This window comes from Scomber japonicus, chromosome 23 (assembly GCF_027409825.1).
Source record: "Scomber japonicus isolate fScoJap1 chromosome 23, fScoJap1.pri, whole genome shotgun sequence".
NCBI lineage: Eukaryota > Metazoa > Chordata > Actinopteri > Scombriformes > Scombridae > Scomber > Scomber japonicus.
The window spans coordinates 22,545,870-22,564,013 of NC_070600.1; the positions used below are offsets into that span (position 1 = coordinate 22,545,870).

The 18,144-nt window shown below is 35.8% G+C and overlaps 1 protein-coding gene across 1 annotated transcript; it reads right to left on the reverse strand.

Annotated features, from left to right (window-relative positions):
* Nucleotides 1–3,427: 3,427 nt before the first annotated feature.
* Nucleotides 3,428–17,023, reverse strand: LOC128353120 (NACHT, LRR and PYD domains-containing protein 12-like). The gene is made up of 8 exons (XM_053313807.1): nt 16,750–17,023; nt 14,504–14,584; nt 11,483–13,003; nt 10,402–10,433; nt 10,263–10,291; nt 7,518–7,688; nt 4,828–4,998; nt 3,428–3,608 (listed from the first exon to the last, which is right to left on the reverse strand). The coding sequence occupies exons 1-8, from the start codon at nt 17,021–17,023 to the stop codon at nt 3,428–3,430; spliced, it is 2,460 nt and encodes an 819-aa protein (XP_053169782.1).
* Between the last annotated feature and the right edge of the window lie 1,121 nt (nt 17,024–18,144).

The following is an 18,144-nucleotide window of genomic DNA, read 5'->3' on the forward strand; positions in this document are numbered from 1 at the left end:
TCAGTAACATGTTAAATATTAAAAAATGAGGGAAAAACCCTCCTGAGCAAAATGAAAGCATGTGAGAAGTTTAGAGGGAAAAATCACTATTTGGTGGAGCTGTTAACAACTCATAGACATCTGAAATGTGAGCCGACTACACACTGCTTTTTGGTTTCATCTTTAACAATGTGTTGTACTTTAAAAGCTTGTTATATTATCCATTGTGTCAAATCTGCATCTGAGAGGTAACTAAAGCTGTCAAATAACTGTAGTAGAGTAGAAAGTACAATATTTACCTCTGAAACATAGTAGAGTGGAAATATAAAGTAGCCTCAAATGGAAATACTAAAGTAAAGGAGAAGTACGTCAAACTGTACCCAGGTGCAGTCCTTGAGTAATTGAGTAAATTAGTAGTAGTAGATAGTAATTACCTTCCACCACTGCCTGATACTTATTCAGGTGAAATATGGTCAAACTAATTGGAATTTAACTTGTGGAAAACTCTGCTTAAAGAGATAATATAATAAAGCAAAAATAATATAGATTTTCTGTAGCACTTTCACATGTAAAATTCATCAAATGTTTCACAGCTTAGAAATAAAGGACAGAGCACATGACGTCGTATTGAGTTTTGTATTTTCACTTCCAGTCAGACTCTGCCATCTAGTGGACGGTCAGCTGTACTGCAGCCAGAGACAGAAAGCACTATGAGACTTCATGACTGTGTCGGTCAGCGTTGTGTTCTGTCAAAATGAGCCCAAAAGACAGCAAAAACGTTATTTTTAGGCTCTTTCATCTCTGCAACACTCATGTAACATGAAAAAAACAAGCTTAAGTGTGTATTCCACAAGCCAAAATGATGAAAACCAGCCACACAACGTTACAGGAAAAACGTGTTTAAGCTAGTTTTTAAAGCCTTAAAAATTCATCTCTAGAGGTAAAAAGAACGACAGACATTACACACTTTATGATCGCGCTGCCTTCAATACATACCTGTCTCAGTCAGGATACATGCAGACTGACGAGAGACGGAAATGAAGCAGTGTCTGCTAATGGCCAGCAGAGGGCGCTAGAATACAACCGAATACAGTACTCCCAGTACGAAGAATGGGGGATTTTGGTGAAATTACTACATATTACAACAAAATACATAACATAAGAAACTAAAATGACAAAGATGATATTCCATCTGTTACATAAGACTGTATTCACTAATGGTGAAATCTAACAGCTCCACAGAAATCCAAAACTAACAACACAGATTCAATTACAGCAAATATGGCTCATTTATACACAGAGACAATAACACATGTAAAAATAGATATTATAAATAAAGCTGAATCGACACACAGGATTAAAACACTGCAAATTCATTTATTTCCACAGACACTGCTGTTAAGATGTTGTCTTTTTTTTAACCATGAACAAAGAAAAGAAGTGTTTAAAACCAACGTTACAGAGATAAGAAAATAAAGTATAATGATGAAGGAAATAAACCAATGACATAAAACCAACACAAATACAAAATGACATCTTAATAAACCTGATGCTGCTTTTAAGAATTTTTTTTAAAGATATTTTTGAATTGCTCATCTTGCCAACCCTTCTTGTTCCAACCTGTCACTGACTCTCATGTCATGGACTTTTGGACATTTTGGACTCACCGCCAGCACAGCCAGAAAAATAAACATAAGATTGAAATTTAAGATGTACAGCAAAAATAATTAGTGGACCAGTGAATATAAAATTAGTTTAAAAAAGTGATTTAGTTTGATTTCAGTTTGTAAATATCATCTTATAATGAATTTTAGCATCATAGTTTCATAACCTTGGTAAGTTACCTGCTTCTAAACTTAATGAATACACACATAATATACCAAACTAAAACTGTTAAATATGTGCAGTTGAGACTGTGAGAAAACTACAACACGTCATCATTACTGTGGTAAAACAGCAACGTCTCACTCTCTCCCAGCAGTAATCCTTCTCCTGCTGAAAGTCACAGTCAATTCTCTTCTGATTCATTAGTTTTAGTCCTCGTTAACTCTCAGCGTGATTCTGATACACTTGATAAATATGGACCCAGGCTCACCGTCTGATTTATAACACCTATGCAGTCCTTGAGTAGTTGAGTAAATGGACTTAGTTACTTTCCACCACTGCCTGATACTTAGTGGATTATTCAGGTGAAATAATGTATGTTTTTATCTTTTCTACATCAAAAAGCTCATGTATAACAAATCTGTAAAGTGCTGACTTCAACAAAATCCAGAGATAACTGTTCCGTTTGTAGTCAGTTAAAAGACTTAAGTGAAGATGATAAAATCCAGATCCAGACTCCAGTTGGATCATCAGGATCCAGCTGATCCTCTCTCAACACTCCTGGATGTTCACTCACACTCTGACAGAGATCAATCCTTCCATCTGATGAGAGAAGAAGAAACAACAGAGGTGATAAATTAGTGTTTAGTGAGACTCACTTCAGCTGTCAGTCAGTGATGCAGCACATCCAGTATAAAGAGAAGCAGGGACTTCAGTCCTGTTCAGACCAGAAGTGGAACAGCTGTGCAGCGTAGCTTGCTTCCTTTCAGCTCTCATGTTAACGTGTTGGAGTGAACACACTGAGCTCCAAGCTCACACAACTGCACACACTTTTACTATCAGGTCTTGTTTCCTCTGCAGATTTGACTGAAGTACACAGAGGAAATAAAGTGCTGAGAGTCATGAACACATCATTACTGCAGAAACAGAGACATTCACTCATCAGTTTACTGATGGATTTACTGCTGATACATGTCAACTCTTATCAAAGCTTTAAGCTACAGAGTCTCTGTGGGATTTGAAGATGTTTCCTGCTGTTAAATCATCACATGACAATCAGTCAGAGCTCTCAGCTAAACAGCTGCTGTGATTCCTGGACTTCAGCAGAGGTTCTGGTCTGTATTAAGACCACATGGTTACTAAACGTGATGATGCTTGTGTGAAATCAGAGCCAGTGATTTGCAGGCTGCAGTCAGACTGATCTTAGAGCTCTGACAAAGATGAACTGATCAATTCTGTAGTGTTGAAATGAGAAAACAAACACTTTCAGATCAGATTTGATGGTGTGACAGTTTGATGATGAGGATCACTGTCTCTATACATCTTGTAAGGCTGTCAGCTGTAATCCAGCTTTATTTCCTGCAGACATCAACACAACAACAACAGTCGTCTTCACATCAACTCAAACACATGATCATAACAAGCTTCTGGCTGTTCTGATTGGCTGACTGTTCTCTCTCGCTCTGTCTTTCTGTCCAATCATTAAGCCTGTCACCATTCTCACAGCTTCACTGAGGAAAGCAGCAGTGAGAAGGTTGGAGGTTCACCAGGAAATACTGGATCTTTGCTTTGATACTGACTGTGTTTAATATAAAACCAGCACAGACTGACTCGAACTCTCTACTCACCTCAGAGTCTCAAGTCTGCAGTCTGGACTCTTCTTAAGATCACACAGCAGCTTCACGTCTGAATCCTTCAGGTTGTTTCTTCTCAGATCCAGCTCTGTCAGATGGGAGGAGGGGTTGGACTTCAGAGCTGAGGCCAGAGAAGCACAGCTGTTCTCTGACAAACTGCAGTCCTCCAATCTGAATAAAAAATAAATGATGGAGATTAAAATCCATGTATAATCCAATCAGGTGTGTCTGTGTGTGTGTGTGTGTGTGTGTGTGTGTGTGTGTGTGTGTGTGTGTGTGTGTGTGTGTGTGTGTGTGAGTGTGTATGTGTGTGTGTGTGTGTGTGTGTGTGTCATGATTTTGCTGATGTGAAAAATATTCTGTCATCAAATGAACAGAAATCGATCACACTGCTGCTGAACTCAGTCAAGTCTGTAATTAGAGGATCAATATGAAATCAGACCTGTTCATTATTTATTACATGAGCTCTTCTTCCTGTATTTGGTAGTTTAGTAGGTGTGTGTAATTCAACCATGTTCTTGGTGGCAGTAATCATTCCTCCTGTCCATATTTTGTACCATACAATATGAGGCTTTGACAGTCTGGTACACTCACACTTGATTTGTGTGACTCAAAGTTTCAGAATATTTAGTACAATATTCCCTCTTTGAGTTTTGATCCCTCCACTGCAGCTCAGCCAGGAAACACTGAAGAAACTCAAACATACTTACCAGGGTTATTATAGTTAACTAAAACTAAAACTAGCTATGAAAAATTATTTAGTTTAACTGAAATTAAAATAAAAACTACAATCAATAAAAAAACGAAAATTAAATAAAAACTACAATGAACAATGTAAAACTAACTAAAACTAAAGTGAATTACAGATAAATTCAGCTTTGTTTTCTCCCTCGGTTACTTCCTGTCCTGCAGCAGCCGTGGTTAAAGAATGAAATTAAAAAGGACTTGATGATAAACCCTTTTCAGCTTCTACAAGTCAAGGCTTTCTCTTAATACCTGAAAAACTAAAACTAAGACTAAAACTAAATAAAAACTAAACTGAAACTACTAAATCACTTGTTGAACTCACTAAAACTAAACTGAAATAAAAAAGCAAACTGAAAAACTAAAGAAAAAGAAAAACTAAAGAAAATTTCAAAACTATAATAACCTTGATACTTACTAGATATGTGGAACTCAGACTGCTGAAGCCTCATATTAGTTTAAACTCTGGAAGTCATTTTAACACAGAACAAGACTGTGGATTTTAAATTCCTGAAAATATTTAAATTCTACAGATTTGTGCTCAGATACATCCTGAAAATGTATGAACCAAACATTTTAAACATTGGTGAAGGATTTGAATTGAATACATAAAAAAAACTACTAAAGCTACAGTCAGTGAACTAACCTCAGAGTCTTCAGTCCACAGTTTGGACTCTCCAGTCCAGCAGACAGACGCTTCACTGCTGAATCAGACAGTTTGTTGTAGCTCAGTTCCAGATCTGTCAGATGAGGGTTGGACTTCAGAGCTGAGGCCAAAACTTCACAGTGAGTCTCTGAGAGTCCACAGCCGTATAGTCTGTAATGACACATATATTACAACATATGTTATCATGAAAGGAGACATTTTATATTTACTTCATGTATTTGATGATAAAACAGTTTGACATTCATTATTTTGATTAACATTTGCTCTTCACATCAGTGGTTCTACTAATGTCTTTAAAACGTTTGAATCATTTTTGGCACATTTTATTCCTTTAATGTAAAACAACAGTTGACACACAAACAGGAAACAGGAAAACAGGAGAGAGATCAGTGGATGCTGCAGTTATACTGGATGCATCTGAACCAGTAAGCTACCAGAACACTCCCAGTTCAGCTGATGGTTTCTCACTGTGCTTGAATGAAACAATCATTCTCATCACTCTCTCTCATACCTGCAGACTTCAATCTTTGTTTTCTTTTCATCTTGCAGATGAAGGAGAGAAAATGGAGTTACTTAGTCTGTCTGTGTGATCTGATCCCATGTCTGCCTCCACAAAGTTAACATGAGGACATCTTGATTAGAAAACCAGTTTTACTGTCCACTATTTTATCTGTGACTGCAGGATATTTAGACTCAGTTCAGCTCAGTGAAGAGTTACAGTTGAGAAAGATCATCTCTCTTTGCTACCTGCTGCTGTCAGCTTCACATCCATAACAGCTACATTTACTGACTGCTGACAAACACAAATGAATCTAATGACCTGACAATATTAGAGCTGTACATAATATGAATGTAATTAAATATTTAGATGTGTATGACAGATGACTGCATGATGTTTAGTTGTTGACTTTACTTTCTGAGATTCTGAAAAACTGATTCAGCACAAACACAATTAACAAACCAATGAGGTTGAATTATCTTCAACATGATGTCATCAGAAAGATGTTATCAGGGTATCAGCATTAAAAATATAATATTGAACTTTAATGTGTATAAGATCTATTTAAATAGGCTGAATTGTGTCATTCTGCTCTCATATAATGATCAGACCTCTGTGCATTTCCTGCTACTACTCTTCTCTACACTGGGGATCAACTGATATCGTTTTTAACACAGATTATTAAAAAGTCAAAGAGGCCGATAATCGATACTTGCATCCGATATTCAGTTGCTGTAAATGTTAACGTGTGCCAAAATTTACAACAACACCAAACTCAACACAAAGCTGCCTTTAAATGAACATATATTTAATGAATGTTTCTTTATAACATTAAATACCTGAACAATACATTTACAAAAAGTGCACACTATAATTATCTTCCAAAACAAAAAAATGTGACGATGTATTACAAACTGAACGGACAACAGGCAGTAAACTTTGAAGATAGCACTGAACACTGATAGCTGTAGCCTACTAATTATTCATTGGATTGTTAAAGAGCAAATGCATCATAATAAAGGAAATTGTGTTTATCTGTGTGTGTGTGTGTGTGTGTGTGTGTGTGTGTGTGTGTGTGTGTGTGTGTGTGTGTGTGTGTGTGTGTGTGTGTGTCATGATTTTGCTGATGTGAAAAATATTCTGTCATCAAATGAACAGAAATCGATCACACTGCTGCTGAACTCAGTCAAGTCTGTAATTAGAGGATCAATATGAAATCAGACCTGTTCATTATTTATTACATGAGCTCTTCTTCCTGTATTTGGTAGTTTAGTAGGTGTGTGTAATTCAACCATGTTCTTGGTGGCAGTAATCATTCCTCCTGTCCATATTTTGTACCATACAATATGAGGCTTTGACAGTCTGGTACACTCACACTTGATTAGTGTGACTCAAAGTTTCAGAATATTTAGTACAATATTCCCTCTTTGAGTTTTGATCCCTCCACTGCAGCTCAGCCAGGAAACACTGAAGAAACTCAAACATACTTACCAGGGTTATTATAGTTAACTAAAACTAAAACTAGCTATGAAAAATTATTTAGTTTAACTGAAATTAAAATAAAAAATACAATTAATAAAAAAACGAAAACTAAATAAAAACTACAATGAACAATGTAAAACTAACTAAAACTAAAGTGAATTACAGATAAATTCAGCTTTGTTTTCTCCCTCGGTTACTTCCTGTCCTGCAGCAGCCGTGGTTAAAGAATGAAATTAAAAAGGAATTGATGATAAACCCTTTTCAGCTTCTACAAGTCAAGGCTTTCTCTTAATACCTGAAAAACTAAAACTAAGACTAAAACTAAATAAAAACTAAACTGAAACTACTAAATCACTTGTTGAACTCACCAAAACTAAACTGAAATAAAAAAGCAAACTGAAAAACTAAAGAAAAATAAAAACTAAAGAAAATTTCAAAACTATAATAACCTTGATACTTACTAGATATGTGGAACTCAGACTGCTGAAGCCTCATATTAGTTTAAACTCTGGAAGTCATTTTAACACAGAACAAGACTGTGGATTTTAAATTCCTGAAAATATTTAAATTCTACAGATTTGTGCTCAGATAAATCCTGAAAATGTATGAACCAAACATTTTAAACATTGCTGAAGGATTTGAATTGAATACATAGAAAAAAGCTACTAAAGCTAGTCAGTGAACTAACCTCAGAGTCTTCAGTCCACAGTTTGGACTCTCCAGTCCAGCAGACAGACGCTTCACTGCTGAATCAGACAGGTTGTTCCAGCTCAGGTCCAGATCTGTCAGATGAGGGCTGGACTTCAGAGCTGAGGCCAAAACTTCACAGTGAGTCTCTGAGAGTCCACAGCTCTCTAGTCTGTAATGACACATATATTACAACATATGTTATCATGAAAGGAGACATTTTATATTTACTTCATGTATTTGATGATAAAACAGTTTGACATTCATTATTTTGATTAACATTTGCTCTTCACATCAGTGGTTCTACTAATGTCTTTAAAACGTTTGAATCATTTTTGGCACATTTTATTCCTTTAATGTAAAACAACAGTTGACACACAAACAGGAAACAGGAAAACAGGAGAGAGATCAGTGGATGCTGCAGTTATACTGGATGCATCTGAACCAGTAAGCTACCAGAACACTCCCAGTTCAGCTGATGGTTTCTCACTGTGCTTGAATGAAACAATCATTCTCATCACTCTCTCTCATACCTGCAGACTTCAATCTTTGTTTTCTTTTCATCTTGCAGATGAAGGAGAGAAAATGGACTTACTTAGTCTGTCTGTGTGATCTGATCCCATGTCTGCCTCCACAAAGTTAACATGAGGACATCTTGATTAGAAAACCAGTTTTACTGTCCACTATTTTATCTGTGACTGCAGGATATTTAGACTCAGTTCAGCTCAGTGAAGAGTTACAGTTGAGAAAGATCATCTCTCTTTGCTACCTGCTGCTGTCAGCTTCACATCCATAACAGCTACATTTACTGACTGCTGACAAACACAAATGAATCTAATGACCTGACAATATTAGAGCTGTACATAATATGAATGTAATTAAATATTTAGATGTGTATGACAGATGACTGCATGATGTTTAGTTGTTGACTTTACTTTCTGAGATTCTGAAAAACTGATTCAGCACAAACACAATTAACAAACCAATGAGGTTGAATTATCTTCAACATGATGTCATCAGAAAGATGTTATCAGGGTATCAGCATTAAAAATGTAATATTGAACTTTAATGTGTATAAGATCTCTTTAAATAGGCTGAATTGTGTCATTCTGCTCTCATATAATGATCAGACCTCTGTGCATTTCCTGCTACTACTCTTCTCTACACTGGGGATCAACTGATATCGTTTTTAACACAGATTATTAAAAAGTCAAAGAGGCCGATAATCGATACTTGCATCCGATATTCAGTTGTTGTAAATGTTAACGTGTGCCAAAATCTACAGCAACACAAAACTCAACACCAAGCTGCCTTTAAATGAACATATATTTAATGAATGTTTCTTTATAACATTAAATACCTGAACAATACATTTACAAAAAGTGCACACTATAATTATCTTCCAAAACAAAAAAATGTGACAATGTATTACAAACTGAACGGACAACAGGCAGTAAACTTTGAAGATAGCACTGAACACTGATAGCTGTAGCCTACTAATTATTCATTGGATTGTTAAAGAGCAAATGCATCATAATAAAGGTAATTGTGTTTATCTGTGTGTGTGTGTGTGTGTGTGTGTGTGTGTGTGTGTGTGTGTGTGTGTGTGTGTGTGTGTGTGTGTGTGTGTGTGTGTGTGTGTGTGTGTGTCATGATTTTGCTGATGTGAAAAATATTCTGTCATCAAATGAACAGAAATCGATCACACTGCTGCTGAACTCAGTCAAGTCTGTAATTAGAGGATCAATATGAAATCAGACCTGTTCATTATTTATTACATGAGCTCTTCTTCCTGTATTTGGTAGTTTAGTAGGTGTGTGTAATTCAACCATGTTCTTGGTGGCAGTAATCATTCCTCCTGTCCATATTTTGTACCATACAATATGAGGCTTTGACAGTCTAGTACACTCACACTTGATTTGTGTGACTCAAAGTTTCAGAATATTTAGTACAATATTCCCTCTTTGAGTTTTGATCCCTCCACTGCAGCTCAGCCAGGAAACACTGAAGAAACTCAAACATACTTACCAGGGTTATTATAGTTAACTAAAACTAAAACTAGCTATGAAAAGATTATTTAGTTTAACTGAAATTAAAATTAAAATTACAATTAATTAAAAAAAAGGAAAACTAAATAAAAACTACAATTAATAAAAAAACGAAAACTAAATAAAAACTACAATGAACAATGTAAAACTAACTAAAACTAAAGTGAATTACAGATAAATTCAGCTTTGTTTTCTCCCTCGGTTACTTCCTGTCCTGCAGCAGCCGTGGTTAAAGAATGAAATTAAAAAGGACTTGATGATAAACCCTTTTCAGCTTCTACAAGTCAAGGCTTTCTCTTAATACCTGAAAAACTAAAACTAAGATTAAAACTAAATAAAAACTAAACTGAAACTACTAAATCACTTGTTGAACTCACTAAAATTAAACTGAAATAAAAAAGCAAACTGAAAACTAAAGAAAAATAAAAACTAAAGAAAATGTCAAAACTATAATAACCTTGATACTTACTAGATATGTGGAACTCAGACTGTTGAAGCCTCATATTAGTTTAAACTCTGGAAGTCATTTTAACACAGAACAAGACTGTGGATTTTAAATTCCTGAAAATATTTCAATTCTACAGATTTGTGCTCAGATAAATCCTGAAAATGTATGAACCAAACATTTTAAACATTGCTGAAGGATTTGAATTGAATATATAGAAAAAAACTACTAAAGCTACAGTCAGTGAACTCACGTCAGAGTCTTCAGTCCACAGTTTGGACTCTCCAGTCCAGCAGACAGACGCTTCACTGCTGAACCAGACAGGTTGTTCCAGGTCAGGTCCAGATGTGTCAGATGAGGGTTGGACTTCAGAGCTGAGGCCAAAACTTCACAGTGAGTCTCTGAGAGTTCACAGTTATAAAGTCTGTAATGACACATATATTACAACATATGTTATCATGAAAGGAGACACTTTATATTTACTTCATGTATTTGATGATAAAACAGTTTGACATTCATTATTTTGATTAACATTTGCTCTTCACATCAGTGGTTCTACTAATGTCTTTAAAATGTTTGAATCATTTTTGGCACATTTTATTCCTTTAATGTAAAACAACAGTTGACACACAAACAGGAAACAGGAAAACAGGAGAGAGATCAGTGGATGCTGCAGTTATACTGGATGCATCTGAACCAGTAAGCTACCAGAACACTCCCAGTTCAGCTGATGGTTTCTCACTGTGCTTGAATGAAACAATCATTCTCATCACTCTCTCTCATACCTGCAGACTTCAATCTTTGTTTTCTTTTCATCTTGCAGATGAAGGAGAGAAAATGGACTTACTTAGTCTGTCTGTGTGATCTGATCCCATGTCTGCCTCCACAAAGTTAACATGAGGACATCTTGATTAGAAAACCAGTTTTACTGTCCACTATTTTATCTGTGACTGCAGGATATTTAGACTCAGTTCAGCTCAGTGAAGAGTTACAGTTGAGAAAGATCATCTCTCTTTGCTACCTGCTGCTGTCAGCTTCACATCCATAACAGCTACATTTACTGACTGCTGACAAACACAAATGAATCTAATGACCTGACAATATTAGAGCTGTACATAATATGAATGTAATTAAATATTTAGATGTGTATGACAGATGACTGCATGATGTTTAGTTGTTGACTTTACTTTCTTAATCACATCTGGACTTACCGAGCATTTCTGCAGTTCCTCACAGCTGAGATCAATCTCCGTCGTCCCTCATTTGATGTGTTGTACTTCTCCAGGTCCAACTCATCCAGAACCTCCTCTGACATCTGCAGCATGTAGGCCAGAGCTGAGCACTGGATCTCAGAGAGTTTCGTTGATCTGTTCTTTGACTTCAGGAACTCTTGGATCTCCTCATGTACTGAGCGGTCGTTCATCTCCATCAGACAGTGGAAGATGTTGATGCATCTGTCAGGAGAGATATAACCACTGTTCATCATCTTCAGGTTGGTGATGACTCTCTGGATGGTTTCTGGACTGTTCTCTGTCTCACCCATCAAGCCTCCTAAGAGACTCTGGTTGGACTCCAGAGAGAGGCCATGAAGGAAGCGGACAAACAGGTCCAGGTGGCCATTTTTATTTTTGAGAGATTTCTCCATGGCTCTCTTCAGGAAGTCATTCAGAGTTGAGTAGTTGTAGCCTAGGAAGCCTTTCAGTACCTTTGTGTTCCTGCTGGTGTAACAGTGGTACATGTAGACTGCGGCCAGAAACTCCTGAACACTCAGATGAACAAAGCTGTAGACTTTTTCCTCGAATATCACACCCTCTTCCTTGAAGATCTCTGTAAAGAATCCTGACGACACTGCGGCCTCTGTGACATCAAGACCACACTGCTCCAGGTCTTCGTGGTAGAACATGATGTTTCCTTTCTCCAGATGTTCAAACGCCAGCCTCCCCAGCTTCAGAAGAAATTCACTGTCAGAATCCGTCAGCTTCTGTGTTTTGGTCTCAGGTCCCTCATCATACTTCTTCTTCCTCTTTGTCTGAACCAGCATGAAGTGTGAGTACAGGTCAGTCAGGGTCTTGGGCAGCTCTCCTCTCTGGTCTGGAGTCAACATGAGCTTCAAAACTGTTGCAATGATCCAGCAGAAGACTGGGATGTGACACATGATGTGGAGGCTCCTGGATGTCTTGATGTGTGAGATGATTTTGCTGGACTGTTCTTCATCACTGAATCTCTTCTTGAAGTACTCCTCCCTCTGGTCATCAGTGAAGCCTCGCACTTCTGTTATCCTGTCAACACAGTCCTGATCTAGGATCTGATTGGCTGCTGCAGGTCTGGAAGTGATCCAGATGCGAGCCATGGGAAGCAGATTCCCTGTGATGAGGTTTGTCAGCAGCACGCTGACTGATGACGTCTGTGTGACATCAGACACGACATCATTGTTCTCAAAATCCAGTGACAGTCTGCTTTCATCCAGGCCGTCAAAGATGAACACAACGTTAAAGTCGTCAGAGTCGAGCATCTCTTCTGTGACATTCTTTAATGTTGGATAGAAACGATGGATCAGTGTGAGCAGACTGTGCGGCTCATTTTTGACCAAGTTCAGCTCTTTGAACAAAAGTGGAATCAGCAGACTGATATCTTGGTTTTCGGCGCCCTCTGCCCAGTCCAGAATGAACTTCTGCACTGAGAAGGATTTTCCAACACCAGCGACGCCGCTCATCAGAACAACTTTGATGATGTGTTCCTCTTGGCCAGGTAGGACGTTAAAGATGTCGTGGCACTTGATCGGAGTGTCATGGAGGGTGGAAACTGTTTCAAGCTGCTTCTCTTCATGTTGGATATTATCCTCTCTACTCTTTGCCTCTGTGATGTAGACCTCAGTGTAAATCTTTTTGAGGAGGGTTTTTTTTCCTGCTTCATCAGTTCCGTCAGCGGCCTTTTGAAATTTCCTCGTCAGAGTGAAATCATATCTACCTAAAACCTTCGGCCGTCTACTACCTGCTGAAAGAGGAGAAAAATATAGATTTTAACAACTAGATAAATATATGGATTGAAAAAACAACTTAATATGGTGAAGGTTTTTTTCTTACAAACATTTACTGCCTTGCACTGAAAGAAAATGCAAAAATGTTGAAAATATCTTTAACTTCATTCTTTGAGATGTGTTTATGTCACTATATGTCAAAAAACAACTGACAGTTTTTGCCATAATATAACATTAAACGACTCCAAAATGCACCCAGCCGAGCCGAGAGAGAAAGAGGGACAGTGAGTGAGAGAGATAGTGTTACTTCACAATTATGCTTTTTTAAAGCTGCAGTCTGTCATTTTTTAGTTTGAAATGGTCTCACGCCAAATTTCACCTTGACCTCTTCGTGTTTACGTTTGATATCTACAGCAGCTCGTTGGTAGCTGAGCCATTTTCTCTGTTAAACATCGCCCCCTGTTGGTAAGATGTATCATTGCTGCCACATAGTGAAATTCATTGCATTGCTTCAAGACTCACACTACAAAACATAACCTATATTTGATGCTAGCGTTTGATTGATAATATATTATCAATTATCAATCAGCGATTGACAGTGACCATCCCTAATCAAGATGGCACAAAATATTGATTAAATGTGATTCCTTTAGCAACACTAATAATGATCCTAGGAGCAATTATCAGCAGCACCACCAGTATAGTTAAAAACTGTATGGAAAAACAGGATAAAATGTTTAAAATGTTTTCAGTATACAGGTAATCTGCCTTTAAATACATTAAAATGCCATAACATAGTTTAAAATGATAATATCTAATATTAATACAACAAATAAATATGAATTTCGTGATTAAATAATCTAGTGACAACATGGGATCTAAATGCTACTGTCATTCAGCATAATGAATGACATTGTGGTATAACATTGGAGAGTTTAGCAATGGAGAATGACACAAGCAATGGATCTCATACATGAACACATTTATCAGGCAGTTCCTTGGCCACCTACGTAAAGTTATGACCCTGACCTATGAACATTATCATTAATTATCATATTTGATATAGGATTTTTATTTTAAGAATAACATTAAAAGTACTTTGACACACACATACTTCTGGGTGAAAATAGGGGTAAGATCTCAGTGTTTTAATATTATATTTATACTAGGGCTGTCAATGTTAACGCTTGTGATTCATCTGGAAACCTTAATGCATTAAAAACATTTTTGACCAGGTGCTACGATGGACTTCCAATGAGCCTCCCCAAAACACAGTCAGCAATGGAAGAACTATGCTCATCAATCGTTTTCTTAATAAATGGTTTAAGTGCAGCATGTTGTTGGTGTGGTCCTTGCTAGTGAAATGAACCAAATGAAATCAGTAGTAGATTTTTTGTTTTTCAACCAATAATTATGATTAAAAGTATTTAATCATTCTTCTTTTTCAAAAATATTAATGAAAAGATGTAATGTAAATGTAAAGTTATGTAAAGTGACATTCAACACATGCTGCTCACCTCTTTGTTTAGTTGGAAGTGGGGCTGGTTCAGTATCATGGGAGGGCAGGACTGCTGAGCCTGGAGATGCATCTGTTGGTCCTGGTATCAGAAGCAAGAACAACTCAGTTAATATGTATAGTTTACTAAACGTTTTCCTGCATTGATTAAATGTCAGATAAAAGATGAATGAAATGCTAACACTAAGAATGTTCTATTATATTAGCAGTAACTAATGCCTGGGTAGCAAATGTAACATTAACCTGTCTCACTGTGGACTAAGCTTAGCTAACAGGTTCATTTTAACCACTCATGGACTACCACCCACTATTTTTATGACATATTGTCATCCTCTCATTCGTGGAACCCTGTTTTATGTATTTTACGAAGCTGTTGGGACATTTTGCTCTCGTAGTTCCTACTCATTCACAATTATTATCATTATTATTATTTTCTTTTCTCAATAAACTTTATTTTCATTTCCATAATATACAAAAAACTCTCGATAGGAAACGTGCACTCTTTTAACAATACAAAGACATCTCCATTATAAATAAAATCTACAAGGCTATAGACATAAAAAGATATAATGAAAAAATATAATGAAAAAATAATGAATATAATGAAAAAATATATAAAAAATATAAGGCACTTCATTCATATCATAAAAAAAACCTTCAAAAAAAACAAATATTTCATTGCAATTTCACTCGATTTACAAATTGGCTTGTATACATTTAACAACTTCAAAGAAGAAAAATATTTATTGTTTGTTTTTAAACCAAACTATAGGGGGGGGGGGGGGGGGTATTTTTCCATTTGCTTGAATGGATGTGATATTTGCCCAAAACTATAATAATATTGACCAGTTCTGAAAATTCTTTGGTAAGATTATCTTTATATAAAAGAATCTGATGTTTATCAAATGGTGTGATATTTTCTATTTTATTACCTCTCCATTCAAAAACATCCTGCCAAAAATGTGATGTCACTGAACAAGAATAAAAAAGATGTTCAGTATGTTTCACAATCCGCATTACAAATACAACATGGCTCAACCTCAAATCCAAACCTTTTCTTTAATGTCTCTGCTGCTGGATAATAGCCATTAATATTTTTAAATTGCAATTCTTTGGCTTTTGGGGTGATTGGCCATTTCAGATATTTTGTAAATTTGTTTATAATTTTTAGATTACTCTCTTATTCTAACGTTTGTTGCCCTTGTATGACCATAAAAAAGGTTCTGCATGAACATCTTTCATATTATTTTATTATTGCATTTTTTATCAGTAATTAGCATTTGTTCAATTGTTACATCTGGTAAGACTATCTGTACACTGGAATGAGAGAGACTATTTTAATCAACTGTATTAGTGGAACTAGAATAGCTTTACATATTTTGCTGTATTCCCTATAAGAGCACCGCATATTATATTTTTCATTGAAAGAGTTGTTTTGTAAGATTGAACCATGTTCATCCAACAGGTCAGCAACAAAAAATATTTTTTTATCACACCATTTTTGATTGTATAATGTTTTTCTATTTGATGTAATTGCTTGATTGACAGTTTCAAAGGTAATTTTGTGATTTCAAAATTACATTGTAACAAAAATTCGTCATTTTTGCCAGAAAAAAATTAATTTAAGAGTTTGTTTAATGCACGCGTGGTACATAAAATATTCTATTAATGTCTATCAATTATGAGTTAATTTAAAAAATAACTAATGTTCTAATACTTTTTTAGGGCCACTGTTACAACTCAATTCATTTTATCCTGAGTATGTTTATCACAGTATTTATGAGATGTATGATGTCTAGTAATGTTGAATTATTTGGTACTTTCTGTGTCCAAGTAAAATATCTTATTTGTAGCCAAATGTACTCAAGTATCTTGTGGTCTTACTTATCAGTTAGTGTAATATAGGGAGAGAGACTAACAGATGACGGGTTGCAGTGAGAAACAAGGATGTGACAAATTAAAAAAGGAGGGGAGAGATGCTGTTTTTCATGGTGTGAGCCAGTTAACTAAATTTATTTTATCTTTGAATCATTAAAGATATATATGTATGTATGTATGTATGTATGTATATATATATAATATTTCTTATCCTGTTGCTGGTGTAACACAAAGAAAGACAAATCAGTCTCTAACATTATTTTTGTTAACACATTATTATTAATAGAATATTGTAACTCATAACCTATGTAACTATTTATGAACTTCATGTGTCACAGCTTTTCAGATTTATATATATAAAGAACTTACCTTTTGGTTCAGGCTGAAAGTTTTGTAAACGCTGCACCAGATCATTCCTGCCGATCTTTTCTAAAACCGCCTTGGTTAGCTGCAGAGCTCCATGATCCTGATGTTTCTGTACCATCAGATCCACTGTGTCCCGCCTTGCTGCTTTTTCCAGCTGAGCCACTGAGATACCTTTGAAGCCCTCCAGGATGTCATCCTGCTTCAGGATCCACTTGAAATTATTGAACTCATCCTCTATTAATTCTTCCAGAATTTCAAAAAGCTTAAGTGTTGCCATTTCTGCCCCCTACTGAAAATAAGAGACATTTTAATTAGGAAGAACATGTATTCAGTTCTCATCTCATGACACTTTACCAGTGTGACTTATACATGTGCATGTTACATATAAATCATCTACTGCTTGAACAACTTTTGTTATCTTCAACAACCATGTGTGTTTTCTAGTTAACACAAAGATAAACTTTGACTCTGGTTTAAATCTGACAAACAGACTTCAGATAAACATCTGTGTGCTTCTTAACTGTGACTTCTCTCTAAAACACAGTATAAGTACATTTTTAAGTCAAATACATCATTCTGGTGCACTCTGAGAGCAAAATTAAGAGGTTATATCTAGATTTTTTTTTGTGCTTTAGTAATTTAACTACTGGTTGAACTGGTGATGACACACCCACAAAGCACAATAAAGACATTTTACCAGTTCATTTATTATTGCAATCAAACAATCAAAAAAGACCAATGTCCAAATTTCCCCTGTAAAACAAAGAAAGCAGAAGTGGTTATCCAAACTGAAAACCACATGACTTACACTGATAATGTACAGAGAAAGATCTGACTTGACTTTGCAGAGTGAAACTTTCTCATGAGTATATTTTGTAGGTGTTAACAACACATGAAGACATGTTTAGTGCATGTTATACTTCCTGTCTCTGTCACCTTATTATTATTGTTAGGGGCCTAAATTTCCTGTAAAATCAAACTCAAACTTTATTTTCATTATGATTCTTGTCTGAAAGGCGAAGGTAGGACATGCAGGAATATAGAGCAGATTTAACTGTATAAGCAACAATCAAAGCTAACAAACATATCATGTAGGTGTAAATTATGAAGAGTTAAATGCCCTAAACTCTAAAAGCTTCTCTCTTATAAGGACTGTATGACTGAAAAACAGAAGTACAGAAATAATAACTAATAAATAAAAAAACTTTATTCTAAACTGTTCTAAACTTTGTCAGAAAATTGTGTCCATGTGGAACCACTAGGGGTGTGACGATACACTCTGCTCACGAGAGGAAACGAGACACGATATTGGGTTCAAGAGATTGAGAGGAGACAAGATTTTAACTATATTTTTAAGAAAACTTCAATGAAGAAATAAATGACTGTTCTTTTATTTGA

What these genes read in the sequence shown, in the direction of transcription:
- LOC128353120 (XM_053313807.1), bottom strand. Translation starts at nt 17,023, where the DNA reads ATGGCAACACTTAAGCTTTTTGAAATTCTGGAAGAATTAATAGAGGAT. An exon ending in ACTTCCAACTAAACAAAGAG is followed by an intron (nt 13,004 to 14,503) that starts GTGAGCAGCATG and finishes CTCCTCTTTCAG; the next exon opens with CAGGTAGTAGACGGCCGAAG. An exon ending in TGTGGACTGAAGACTCTGAG is followed by an intron (nt 3,609 to 4,827) that starts GTTAGTTCACTG and finishes TTTTTTATTCAG; the next exon opens with ATTGGAGGACTGCAGTTTGT.